General features: G+C 45.9%; 1 protein-coding gene across 3 annotated transcripts in view; it reads left to right on the forward strand.

Moving 5' to 3' along the window:
• Positions 1–14,079, forward strand: part of LOC110499058 (vesicle transport through interaction with t-SNAREs homolog 1A) — a 165,792-nt gene extending 151,713 nt beyond the window's left edge. For 2 of the 3 annotated variants that reach the window (XM_036955887.1, XM_036955888.1), the window contains one exon: positions 13,526–14,079. In XM_036955887.1, the coding sequence (XP_036811782.1) occupies positions 13,526–13,619 (94 nt within the window). In that variant the 3' untranslated portion in view covers positions 13,620–14,079. The remainder of the gene's footprint in view (positions 1–13,525) is intronic. The other variant, XM_036955890.1, reaches the window with a different exon arrangement.
• Positions 14,080–14,292: the final 213 nt, after the last annotated feature.

Raw genomic sequence — 14,292 nt, forward strand, 5'->3', positions numbered from 1 at the left:
TTTCTCTCCACTCGCTCACATCTTAGGTCTCTCTCTCTCTCTCTCATCATCCCCACTATCCCCCTCTCACTATCCACTACCCCTCCTCCTCTCTCACAGCTGAGACTGGGATTGTACTGGAGAAGGAGAAGGAAGGTGGGTCTGCAAATTTAATGCATCGGCATGGATTATTTAGACTGACTAAAACCTCCCTTGTAGTGTCAAACGGTAGATGACATTATCATTTTTTCCCCCCTCTTACTGGACTGACCAACTGGCTTGAAGCTTCCTCCCGTTTATCCACAGAATGGAGCTGGTCGGCTTTGAGAAGAAACAAAAGGCCCAAACAAGTGGTTATCCAACAACCGATGAATCACAAACCCGGATTCTGTTGGGGCTCCTTGTGTAATCCGATGGTTATTTCACACGGACGCGTCAGTTGCACTCCTGTAGTTTTCCACTTTTCCACTACGCCCTCGTAATGCGAACATGCACGTACACAAACTCTCTCACACACTGACACACACACACAGTGGACCTCAGTTCATCTCCTGTGCTTCTGCCTCCCGGCCACACTAGCGTAGTGTGTCCATAACCCCGGAGGTCGCAGGGTTAACTCTAAGACAGGCCTGCTGCCCTGAAGCCTGTGGGCTTGACCCCTGACCTCTCTTGCTGGAGCAAATTTTTATCCACACCACTAAATAACCTGGCTCAACTTTAACCTGTAAACACAGTCTGTTCAGACTGGCTCAAACAATGAAACTTTAGAAATCAAGACATGAGTCAGAGGCCGTTTTTTTTCAGTCAACATCACCCTGTGTGTTGGCCTGTCCATAGAACTGTAGCTGTACTGCTAGTGTATGACAGACTATTCAAACCAGGTGAATGGCCTGAGGTAGAAGGAAAGAGCTCTCTGTTTTTTCCTAAGCGCTAGTTTTGAAGTGCGAGGCTGCTAACTGTCACAGCCATTGTTTCCATAGGTCGCTAAGGCTGTGTGCCACAGAGGAGTGTTCTGTCGAGTGGTTTGCGTGCGCCAAACACGTGTCGCCCCGCCTCTCCATGGTGTACTTGCCTATGGAGCAGCGAGAGGAACTGCCCCTCCCTACCTTAAGGCTTAAGGAAGGAGGTGAGGGCTCTGCGAGTGTGGTGCCGGGAAAATAACCTCTCACTCAACGTCAACAAAACAAAGGAGATGATCATGGACTTCAGGGAACAGCAGAGGGAGCACCCCCCTATCCGCATCGATGGGACCGCAGTGGAGAAGGTGGAAAGCTTCAAGTTCCTCTGCGCACACATCACTGACAAGCTGAAATGGTCCACCCACACAGACAGTGTGGTGAAGAAGTCGCAACAACAGCGCCTCTTCAACCGCAGGAGGCTAAAGAAATTTGGCTTGGTACCTAAAACCCTCACACACTTTTACAGAAGCACAATTGAGAACATCCTGTCGGGCTGTATCTCCCCCTGGTACGGCAACTGCACCGCCCGCAACCGCAAGGCTCTCCAGAGGGTGGTGCGGTCTGCCCAACGCAAACTACCTGCCCTCCAGGACACCTACAGCATCCAATGTCAAAGGCAGGCCAAAAAGATCATCAAGGACAACAACCACCCGAGCCACTGCCTGTTCACCCCGCTAACATCCAGAAGGTGAGATCAGTACAGGTGCATCAAAGCTGGGGCCGAGAGACTGATAAACAGCTTCTATCTCAAGGCCTTCAGACTGTTAAATAGCCATCACTAGCACATTAGCGACTGCTGCCTGTATACATAGACTTGAAATAACTGGCCACTTGGAACACTAGTCACTTTAATAATGTTTATATATCTTGCATTACTCATCTCATATGTAAACTCAGCAAAAAAAAAGAAATGTCCCTTTTTCAGGACCCTGTATTTCAATGATAATTCATAAAAATCCAAATAACTTCACAGATCTTCATTGTAAAGGGTTTAAACACTGTTTCCCATGCTTGTTCAATGAACCATAAACAATTAATGAACATGCACCTATGGAACGGTCGTTAAGACACTAACAGGTTACAGACGGTAGGCAATTAAGGTCACAGTTATGAAAACTCAGGACACTAAAGAGGCCTTTCTACTGACTCTAAAAAACACCAAAAGGAAGATGCTCAGGGTCCCTGTTCATCTGCGTGAACGTGCCTTAGGCATTCTGCAAGGAGGCATGAGGACTGCAGATGTGGCCAGGGCAATAAATTACAATGTCCATACTGTGAGATGCCTAAAGACAGCGCTACAGGGAGACAGGACGGACAGCTGATCGTCCTCGCAGTGGCAGACCACGTGTAACAACACATGCACAGGATCGGTACATCCGAACATCACACCTGAGGAACAGGTACAGGATGGCAACAACAACTGCCCGACTTTCACCAGGAACGCACAATTCCTCCATCAGTGCTCAGACTGTCTGCAATAGGCTGAGAGAGGCTGGACTGAGGGCTTGTAGGCCTGTTGTAAAGGCTGGTCCTCACCAGACATCACCGGCAACAACATCGCCTATGGGCACAAACCCACCGTTGCTGGCCCAGACAGAGTCCATGCCCATCTTCCAAAAACTTCTGAAACGCTACCTCTTCAAAGAGTATCTTAAATAATCCCACAGCACTCGCCCCTCCTCCCTACTAACACTGACTTTTCTGATAGCTGCTCTGAGGAAAATTTGACTTACTATGACTGAGATATGTGGTTGTCCCACCTAGGTATTTTAAGATGAATGTACTAACTGTAAGTCCCTCTGGATAAGAGCATCTGCTAAATGAATGAAATGCAAAATGTTGATTCAGTCTTGCCATTATTTTTTTTAGTTATTCCGCTTTGTGCAACCAAGGTCCTGCTTGAGTGTGTTTGTGGTTAAGCACACACAATGGTCAATGGTATTTGATGGCTCATCTGTAAAAGAGACCTTGGTCTCTGCGTGACTCCGTGTCAGAATAAACGTTAAATGCTCACGTTGTGTTTAATTACTATACTTATTCCAAAATAGCTTTTGTAAAAAAACTTTGCTGAAAACATTTCTTTACAGAAGAAATGCCTTTCATTTCAGAAGAAAGGTGTACTTCCTCGTGCTCTGAGTGAACTATTTGTGCGATAACTGAGTAGGCAATACTCTGTTGTGTGTGTGTGTGTGTGTGTGTGTGTGTGTGTGTGTGTGTGTGTGTGTGTGTGTGTGTGTGTGTGTGTGTGTGCGTGTGTGTGTGTGTGTGTTTTGGGGTTGAGATCACTATGTCAACATTACCCATATCTGGAGACACAGGATGCTGAATGAAGCCACAGGGGGGTTTTAAGCAAATATTTGGAGACTTTATTCGAAACGGCAAACAAACACAAAAGGAGTCTCCACACTATTTAATCAGAAAAAGACGCAGACATAAACACACGTTTCCTCATTACTTCTCCTCCGTGGAATCCTAGACAGCCCTATTTTACGACGTAATTAGTTTTAAAGCATTGTTTGGAGCAGAGACAGGACTCTGGCTGCTTGCTTCAGCAAACAATGTCACGTGGTGCCACGATGTCAAGTTATTGAACGTTTTAAGATACAACAAACATGGCAAAAAACTCTTGGCGACGCTTCCATAAACATCGTTTGTCTTAGTCATTTCTGTTTGTTTACCCCCCCCCCCCCCCATCCTTTTCTGTAATGCTGTGATTCCAAACAGCTTTTTAAATCTCTTATCTATTCCTGATCCAATGGCTTCAAGTTGCCAAATTCCATGAAAAAAGGAATTTGGTGTCAAATGTCAATCCTGGCTGTATTCCTACTACCATTGTCGGACCCAATACTTCTACGTAGAAAAGCAGCACAACATGCACCTATAGAGCTGACGTCGTAACTTTCCTTAAAGTCTTTAACGAGACAGCCATGTGAACGAATCCACTGAAACCCCATCTATCTTTCTCTTTTCACTCTGTCTGTGGCGGGTATTGTGTGACTGCAACGCAGCATGCAGACATCATAAACCATTGCCCCGGGTCTGCTCTAGAATGCTCAGCGCATCCCTGCTCAACTCTCCCCCCCCCCCCCCCCTTCTCCTTTTCTTCCCCACCGTCTCAGTGAAAGCGAATGGACAGCCCATAAGGATGATTTATGTGGCCTAATGAGATTTCAATACTGAACAAACAATAAAAATGTATGTGCATCATAGTTTTGGAGGCCTGTGGCTCCATGGCTAATGTCACGCCCTTACAGCAGGCCCTGTTAATCCGATGCGCAGCTGGCCCTCCCGTGGAATGCGGCCGAGAGGTTTTGTGTTCGGAAATCTTAGCAAGCGAGACGAAATGGTGAGAAAAGTAATTTATCGGGCGCTGTATAAACGCTGTACTATTCACTATCAACCTCCAGGCTGGAGGGATTCCCGTCTCAATGTCCCGCTCTGCCCAGCCACCTTCCCAGAATACATAGCATCAGTCACAACAGCAGTTGGTGGCAGCGGTGGGACCCGTCAGGGGTTAATGCTTGAACAGCAAGTTAGGTCAAGTCTACCCTATTGCTTTGCCAACCACTTAATTCAACCCCATGTATCCTTGCATACAGTATGTTTTTGTAATAATACATTGTACTGTAAAGATTTTTACATACTCAGTCGTGTGGCATTTGCACAGCAATATAACCTTGCCCTCCAAGTCGAGGCTCCTCTAAGAATCCTGTGTAGGCACACTTGAGCATCGTAGGGGTCAAAATCACATTTAATTTGTCACATGCTTCGTGGACAACAGGTGTAGACTAACAGTGAAATCCTTACCTACGAGTCCTCTTCCAACAATGCAGAGTCAAAGATAAGGCAGAACATAATAAAACATTTAAATAGTGACACGAGGAATAAATACACAGCGAATAACGAGTGAAAAAAAAGAACATGGCTATATACAGGGAGTGCCAGTACAGAGTTGGTGTGCAGGGGTACGAAGTAATGGAGGTAGCTATGTACGGTACATATAGGTAGGGGTAAAGTGACTAGACAACGGGATGGGTAGACAGCAGCAGCATATGTGCATAACAGTTAGTAAGTTAGTGCAGAAAAGGTTCAATGCGGTTATTCCGGGTATTTAGGGTAGCCATTTGATTAGTTGTTTAGCAGTCTTGTTTAGTCTTATGGCTTGGCGGTAGAAGCTGTTCAGGGTCCTGTTGGTTCCAGACTTGCCGTGCGGTATTAGAGACAACAGTCTGTGGCTGGAGTCTTCAACCATTTTTGGGGGGCCTTCCTCTGAAAAATGCCTAATTTAAATGCCACTATATTAGAAGAAGAAGCCCCATTGTGGACATAATCGAAAAAAATGTCCTCTGTCCTTTCTCCAGCTATTTGTTTGTTCCCGAGATGCCTATGGGAGATAAGTGAAGTATGCAGGACACACAATGCACATATTATCCACATATTAAAAGCAGGGGGAGTGAAAAGAGAATAGGGGAAAGGGTGGAATAAGGGATGCAAGAAAAGACAGAGGGTGACCGAAAGGTAAGTAGGGTGGGAGAGATCATGTGGAGGTGAGGAGAAGGAGAAAGTGGTTAAACTAAAAAATAGAGAGGAAGGTAAGTCGAAAACAGAAAAGGAGAACATGAAGGGAGGAAAGGGAGCGGGGGGGGGTCGGGTGAGGGGGAGAGAGATTGTAGAGAAAGGGAGGGAAGGAAAGAGAGCTACTTTTCTGTCAGGCTACCAGCTAGGGAAGTGATCTGTGTACCTATAAAAATAAGAGAGAGCCTCAAAAAGCCACCTGTACATTTCACCGGGACAGGAGGCTGCAGCTGCCTGAAACCACTACAGGCAAAAGTTATTGAAAATTCCAGAAACAGTTGCAAACAAGGTATTTTCTCTCCCCTTATTTTTTTTCCCTCATTCGCTCTCCTCTCTCACTTTCTTTGCCTGGCTCTCTTTTACACGCACACACACACACACACACTCAGTGCCCAACTCCTCTCTCTCTCTCATTCTCTCCCTTTCTGCATCTCATCCTCCCTCCATACCACACTTTCCATCTCCCTCCTCCCTCCAACACATTTCCAGGTAGAGGTCCAAGTCCCAGCCTCGGCTGCTGGCTGGGTTGTTAGCCGCCAAATAAAAAATGGATGAACTTGTAGAGCCCCGGTGCTGCTCTCATGCGTCGGTGCGAAGCTCGTTAAAAAAAAGAAAGAAAGGGTGCTCCGTCATGGAGCGGCTGTGCGCCTCGCTCAGACCACGGACTCCAAACGGAGACAGACTCCCTCCCAACCGTGGCACAGAATGTAGAATACAGCAAATAGGGCTAGAGATTGAACAAGCCTGTCGGAGGACGCGTGTGGGAAGGAAAAGAGAGCCCTCATTGTGGTGTATATGAGCATGTACTAGTAACCCCCCCCCCCCAAAAAAAAAAAATCACTCCTACTTTCATGAAGAGATCCAGTGGGTAATTACACTGGAATTTGACTAATAAGCCCTTGTGAAAATGATGAATAAACACATTCGGGTTCCTATTGAGATACAGCATTCAGTACTGGCTAGAGTGTGATAGTATGTATAATAACATTCAGGTTCTTATTGAGATACAGATTTCAGTACTGGCTAGAGTGTGATAGTATGTATAATAATGTTCAGGTTCCTATTGAGATACAACATTCAGTACTGGCTAGAGTGTGATAGTATGTATAATAATGTTCAGGTTCTTATTGAGATACAGCATTCAGTACTGGCTAGAGTGTGATAGTATGTATAATAACGTTCAGGTTTTTATTGAGATACAGATTTCAGTACTGGCTAGAGTGTGATAGTATGTATAATAATGTTCAGGTTCTTATTAAAATACAGCATTCAGTACTGGCTAGAGTGTGATAGTATGTATAATAACATTCAGGTTCTTATTGAGATACAGCATTCAGTACTGGCTAGAGTGTGATAGTATGTATAATAATGTTCAGGTTCCTATTGAGATACAGCATTCAGTACTGGCTAGAGTGTGATAGTATGTATAATAATGTTCAGGTTCCTATTGAGATACAGCATTCAGTACTGGCTAGAGTGTGATAGTATGTATAATAACGTTCAGGTTCCTATTGAGATACAGCATTCAGTACTGGCTAGAGTGTGATAGTATGTATAATAACGTTTAGGTTCCTATTGAGATACAGCATTCAGTACTGGCTAGGGTGTGATAGTATGTATGTGTGCATAAGTACTGTTTTTCTTTCGGGAATTACATGATGTCGGGGACTTTTTAAAGTAAATAACATGCAATTAAAGAGCTCTATTTTTTTCAGCCCTGTGTGTGTGTGTGTGTGTGTGTGTGTGTGTGTGTGTGTGTGTGTGTGTGTGTGTGTGTGTGTGTGTGTGTGTGTGTGTGTGTGTGTGTGTGTGTGTGTGTGTGTGTGTGTGTGTGTGTGTGTGTGTGTGTGTGTGTGTGCAGAACATGCATATAGAGGGGTAACATTGCACTACTTCAGGTCAGCCTATTGTCCAAGCCGTTAACCCAGCATCTCAAATAGTTTCATGTTTGTTTTTTGTTTTTTTTTCATGTGGTTCTTCGCACACAATTTACGTCTTAACACGTGTATTTTGTACAGTACGCTGTTGACGCTGATTTGACTCCTTTTACTAGATCTGTTTCATTCATTAGATTGAAACAAGGCCAGTTCTTACAGCTCTTTCCATTGAATCGGTCAATTTAAACAGAGTACTTTGACGTGAGTGTGAGTGAGGAGGAGGGGTGTGAAGACGGGCAATAGAATCAAATATTTATTTGTATTAGTTCACGATCACAAGCAAACGCGTTAGTCAGGGCTCGCCCCCCCCCCCCCCCCCCCCCTTTCCAGCTTTCTGCACCATTTCCATTACTCTCACTATTTGTGAACACATTGAGCCTTCCGGCACCCCTCCCTCCCTCCCTCTTTTCCCCTCCCTTGTTCCCTCCCTTCTTTTCTATCCTCTCCACTCCTGTCCCATGCTGCATATTCCCAGGATTTAGAGAGAAAGAACCAGAATTGGTCAGACAGACATTGATTTTAGTTTTATTGGCCTAGTAGTGGAAAGGAGGGGGGGGATCTCTGGGTGTTAAGTTTGTTTTCTAAGGTAGTAGTGATGTGCTGTGTCCGTCTGTCTGTCTGAATGTGTGTCTGTATGTCCACAAGTCCACCTCAGAGAGCCAGCAGAGAGGGGGTGTGTGTGGGGCTTTAGGGCACACACACACGCACGCGCACACCCACAGTCTCACTGACTCTCACACCATAGAGGTGTATCCCTGGCCTCATTAGGACTGGTAATAAGGGTGTGCTGTGAAGAAAATACACTAAGGGAGAGGGAAAAGAGAGAAAAAAAATAGAGATTTTAAATTTTAATAACATGGGTAAGATTTTGTAAATCTTTCCTGACAGAAAAGTCCTCATTATTTTCATCTGTCTCTGAGGAGGCTCTCTTCCAGCCTTCTTCTCCGGGTAAACGGACTCTTCTAGGGTTTCTGCGCTCTCTTCTGCTTCTCTCTCATTTTCATTCTCCTACCCCCCCCCCCCCCCCCCCCCCCACCGTCTGTCTCTGTTATACTTCTCCCTCCTCTTGCCCCTCTCTCTCACTTGCATGCATGTACAGCATCACCGGTCTTTGGGCAGTGCCACAGCTGCTTTGCTCTTTAGTGAACTGCTTGGTTGCTTGTTGGAGAGAGAGAAGAAAGAGAAGAGAGAGAGGAGAAAGAAGAGCGAGAGGAGAGGGAGAGAGAGAGAGAATGTTGGGGGATCACAGAAGGGGCTCATGAGAAGGTGCGCGGGGGGGGGGGGGGGCTGTCTAAGGCTGATCCCAAGTCACCTCTCCACCCCTCCCATTCTTTTCTCTTATGTCAAGTGTCAAACACAGAGGATGGATCCGGTTTGATAAGTTCTGTTCTATCTGGAGATGTGATGTCTCAGAGCTGGATCTGCTATAAGGTAGAATAAACCATGTTTTTCAAACTGAAACTCTCTGGTCAAAGATATGTTTGGAGAATTTTACGATGGCATTATGTGACTTCATTTGAATAAATAAGGCTTGTAATCGTGTGTGGCTGGCAGACTGAAATGAATCTCTTTGTGTGACATATCATCTTTGCAGTGTAGATATCTGTTAGATGGACAACTTTTTAGCAAAAGGTATCATTACAAATTAGGTCAATTGGATTATATTAAGGGGGACAGTACTATCCCTGACTGATCTGGTTTTTGATTGAGGACTACATAAAAAGGAGGACCGAGTACACCCCCGTTCTCATCGACTGGGCTGTAGTAGAGCAGGTTGAGAGCTTCAAGTTCCTTGGCGTCCACATCACCAAAAAACTAACATGGTCCAAACACACCAAGACAGTCGTGAAGAGGACACGACATAACCTATTCCCCCTCAGGAAACTAAAAAGATTTAACATGGGTCCTCAGATCCTCAAAAAGTTCTACAGCTGCAACATCGAGAGCATCCTGACCGGTTGCATCACTGCCTGGTATGGCAATTGGTAGGCCTCTGACCGCAAGGCACTACAGAGGGTAGTGCGTTCGGCCCAGTACATCACTGGGGCTAAGCTCCCTGCCATCCAGGACCTCTAAACCAGGCAGTGTCAGAGGAAGGCCCTAAAAATTGTCTGCTACCGGATGGCAAGCGTTACCGGAGCACCAAGTCTGTGACCAAAAGGCTACTTAACAGCTTTTACCATAAGCCATAAGACTCCTGAACAAGTGACTCCCCAGACGATTCACATTGCCCACCCCTCTTTTACACTGCTGCTACTCTCTGTTGATCATATATGTATAGTCACTTTAACCATACCTAAATGTACATACTACCTCAATTAGCCCGACTAACCAGTGCCTGTATATAGCCTTGCTACTGTTATTTTTTACAGTCTTTTTACTGTTGTTTTTATTTCTTTACCTATCTATTGTCCATCTAATACCTATTTTTGACTTAAAAATCGCACTGTTGGTGAAGTAAGCATTTTCACTGTAAAGTCTACACTGGTTGTATTCGGTGCACGTGACAAATAAACTCTGATTTGATTTGATTCATCCACTTTATGATGGACTGTAGTGAACAATTCAAATGAACACATGACACAGATAGGTGGTCCTTTTTTGAGTGACTCACATGTAGATTACTGAGATCATCATGCCGTTGGGCACAGTCGGATAACTAGCCAAACCAACGGAATATTCCTCCTTTCACACCTCTAGCTTCTCGCTCTGTCGTGGGGGTTCATTTCACTGGCTGTCAGAGGGCAGGGCGTACGCTCTTTAAAGTGTCACAGACACTGTTTAGTAAATGGATTGAAACATGGCTTAAGTGAATTATGACTCCGTTCTAATCCCTCGCTCCTCTCCTCCACTCTGGACTCTCCTCTCCTCCTCCCCGTTTGGCAGCCTGGGGGCCTATTCCTCCCCCTCGGAGGGTGTTTTCAGAGGCCCCTAACCACCGGTATATTCATCTACATTACTGTAGGCAGGAGAGGGCCCCCCCCCCCCTGTCCCATGCATTTTACTCATTCATTCAAATGACCTGGCTGGCATCAAACAGACCAGCCCTCGGTCTTCTCCTTCTCGCCAATCCACTTTCCCGGTGTTATTAAGGAGGCATTTCCCATATCCAATGAACTAGACATCCCCCAGTTAGGGATTGCAATATATGCATATTGTGTTCTTATGTAAACGCGGATATGAAGTCTAAAAACATGAGGAGAAATAGGGCTTGAGAGAAATGGACCGACTCTTCCCTAGGCTAAGTGGTAAGGGGATACGGAGAGATTCACGCAATCGAGCCGTTTTTCTACTCACCCGGAGTCCGATGACCTCGTGGACACCATTAATGATGTAAACTGCGTGCAGTTTGATGGAAGTTAGTTTCGCAAGCCAATGCTGACTAGCGTTAGCCCAATGACTGGAAGTCTGGCTGGAAGTCAGTCAATGACTGGAAGTCTGGCTGGAAGTCAGTCAATGACTGGAAGTCTACAGGTAGCTTCCGACACTAAATGACGGGTCTCGTTTTTTAAGGAGAGTATATGTCTTTTTTTTGGTGTAGTGTTAAAAAAAAAAAATCACTCTATAGGATGCCCCATTATACTTTATGAATGCTTTCTAAATTATAATAAATGCTAATTTAGTCATTTTATAATACATGCCTTGTTAATGAATGGTTATGAATGCTAGAAGACTCATTTATCAGCAGTATAGGCCGATAGCTACACTACTTATAAATAGTTTATTAAGCTTATTAAATACAACTTATTTTAAGGTGGTACTTCCCTATCCCCCTAACCAAGTTTTCGTCAGCCCAAAACTAATTTCCCCCCCCCCCCCCCCCTCCCTTTCATCTCAACCCCTCCTCCACAGCTGTAAAATTCACTTGCAGCAGGATCCCCAAAACACATCACATACAGTAACACGCTAGCATCTCTGTTGGGGCATTTGCGGGTAAATAATCATGCTGAATAATGAATGGCAATTAAAGGGAGACATGGGGGAGATGTGGCCTAGCTAAACACGCGCTGATTAATGTTTCCCCCGCTTTTTCCCCCCCAATCGGCTCTGCATTATGCAAGTGCTGCAGCGCCAGGACCCTATCAGGAGAGGCCAGAGCCACGGAGACGAGGCCCATTTATTCAAATCAATCTCTGATAAACATTGCGAATGGGTATACTCGGTGCGTCAGGGGGAGTGTTATGTCAGAGCTTACTTCACTCTCATTGCGAACGTCTTTTCTCGCCCTTGCGTGCGCACATACGCAACCAGTGTGTACTGTACAAACATGCTTGCGCACTTTTGCTCATAGGCAGGCGCTCGTAACATCACTCACGGCACACGCTCCGACACACTTAAACTCTATACAGACACAGGCACGGGTACAGGTAAAGGCTCATGCCGGTGCATGTAGAGACAAGTGTTGTCTTGGTGTGTAGGCTGGGGCTCTCAGGGCTGCCGAGCTGTTTCCAGGCTGATGGCTCAGGCCCCTGGAGACTCTCTCTGTGTCAGGCTGGGACTGGAGCTCGGGTAGCATAGGTTCAGGCTGTGGGCTAGGGATTGGAGATAGGAGTCATAACTGAGGGGGATTGTGAGAGTAGGACAGGGGGGGGGGGGGGGGGGGGGGAGGATCATTCTGGAGGCTGGGGATGGAGTATAGACAGCAAGGACTGAGACATGGGGAGGAGTTTAGAGGGTGTAGCTGGAAGGTGGACACGGGGTGAAGGGGAGTGAACAGGGGGTGAAGGGGAGTGAACAAGGGGTGAAGGGGAGTGAACAGGGGGTGAAGGGGAGTGAACAGGGGGTGAAGGGGAGTGGACAGGGGGCGAAGGGGAGTGGACAGGGGGCGAAGGGGAGTGGACAGGGGGCGAAGGGGAGTGGACAGGGGGCAAAGGGGAGTGGACAGGGGGCGAAGGGAAGTGGACAGGGTGCGAAGGGGAGTGGACAGGGGGCAAAGGGGAATGTACAAGAGGGGGCCATAGAAGAAGGTGTAAGAAGCTGAAACTCAGGCTGGGATAAGTGTCTGACTAAAGAAGATCAGGACACAGGCTAGAGGCAAGAGCAGGTCTACAGCTGGAGTTAAAAGCACACTGCTACTATCCTCAGGCCAGGATAGATGCTGGGGCTGGGGAAGGGGTAGGTAGGGGGTGAGTGAGCAGGCCTGAGTTGCAGCTCCACAGCCCCAGTGATGAATGGCTGGAGCATGGGCCATTCATCTCCTGCTTAGAGCAGTGGACACTGGCCCACCTCCCCCACCATTCCCTTTCCACTCCCCCTCCACATGTCAGCAAATGTGATAATTCTGTCATTTGTCAGGAGTGACGGAGGGTGGGGAAGTGCGTGGGGAGAGGCACTGGAGACTACTTCTGGGACTACGGACACACACACACAGAGATAGATACACGTGAACACACACACACACACACAAACTAACACATTAATTTTGTCTCATTCTCCTCACTACCTCTCTTTGTATAATTTTTTTGTTCAAAGTACATTTTTTGTCAAGTCTACTTAGGCAACAGTGGGAAAATTGAAATGTGCAAAAAGAGCGAGGCGTTTTATGGCACATTCCATCAGTAATTCACTGATTTTATTACCTCCAGGAAACTTGTGAGCCACATTTTCCACTTTATTATGAAAATAATGTTTTTAAAGCCTGTCTGCAGTTTTGTGTATGTGTGATTGGATGTGTGTTTACGAGTCTGTGTTTGGGAGATGCTGGAACAAGCAATTGTGTGTGTGCATGCGTATTTGTGCTAGTGTGTGTGTGTGTGTGTGTGTGTGTGTGTGTTGTCGCTTTTGGACAGCAGTCTTGACAGTAGGAACACTGTGAACAGTAAATACCCTTGTATGAGGCCCTCATGGTACCCATTAAACATGATAACCTCGGAGTTAAGGGCCGGTCATTTTGTTACATATAAATGCATAAAAGTTTGGGCGTGTTTCAAATGTCTCTGTGGATTCAGACAGGCTACTGTAACCCCTGGCTAACCCTGTCTTTACCTATTTTTCTTTCTTTCTCTCTCTCTCTCTCTCTCTCTCTCTACCTCTCTCTACCTCTCACTCTCTCTTTCTTTATCTCTCTTGCTGCAGAATCATCCAGAACCGAGTCCTGGTCTTCGTCCTCGGCGCCACCATCCTCCTCACCATCATTCTGGCCATCTATTTCAATGTGCGAGGGCACTGATCTCCCTCAATGCTCTCACACACACACACGCACTCCGTCTCACACACACACAAAACACGCACCCGCATGATTAATAGCGACAAAAGTGTTTGCTCTGGAGTAATTAGAACAAATGGTGCCCATGAATCACTCTTTCTGGGCCCTGACAGGGGTCTCTCTCTCTCTCACTCGCTTTCTCTCTGAGACAGCCCCCCTCTGTGTCTTTTATTGCTATTGATAATATTCATGGTGTCGTCGTCACTGGACTGCGTTTAGCGTTGGGTAGAGAGGGCCTGTAGGGGATTCAAAAAGTCTAGACGGGTTCAAATATGTACAACTTCCTACTGTTGTTCATTAGCCACGTCCATGGTCTGACCTACTGTTCTAAACACTGTTGTAGAAAAATCATGTTTTAGAATTGATGATAGATTTTTGGGATTAGCGTTAAAGATTATGTGAGTGTATATTTTATGAAGTCTATTATTAATGTGAACTGACCAATCGTCTTTGGCCGGCGAATCACATTTTTTATTATATATATATATTTTTTTACCTTTATTTAACTAGGCAAGTCAGTTAAGAACAAATTCTTATTTTCAATGACGGACTAGTGGGTTAAAACTGCCTGTTCAGGGGCAGAACAACAGATTTGTACCTTGTCAGCTCGGGGGTTTGAACTTGCAACCTTCCGGTT

The sequence above is a fragment of the Oncorhynchus mykiss genome, chromosome 20 (assembly GCF_013265735.2).
Source record: "Oncorhynchus mykiss isolate Arlee chromosome 20, USDA_OmykA_1.1, whole genome shotgun sequence".
NCBI classification, from domain to species: Eukaryota; Metazoa; Chordata; class Actinopteri; order Salmoniformes; family Salmonidae; genus Oncorhynchus; species Oncorhynchus mykiss.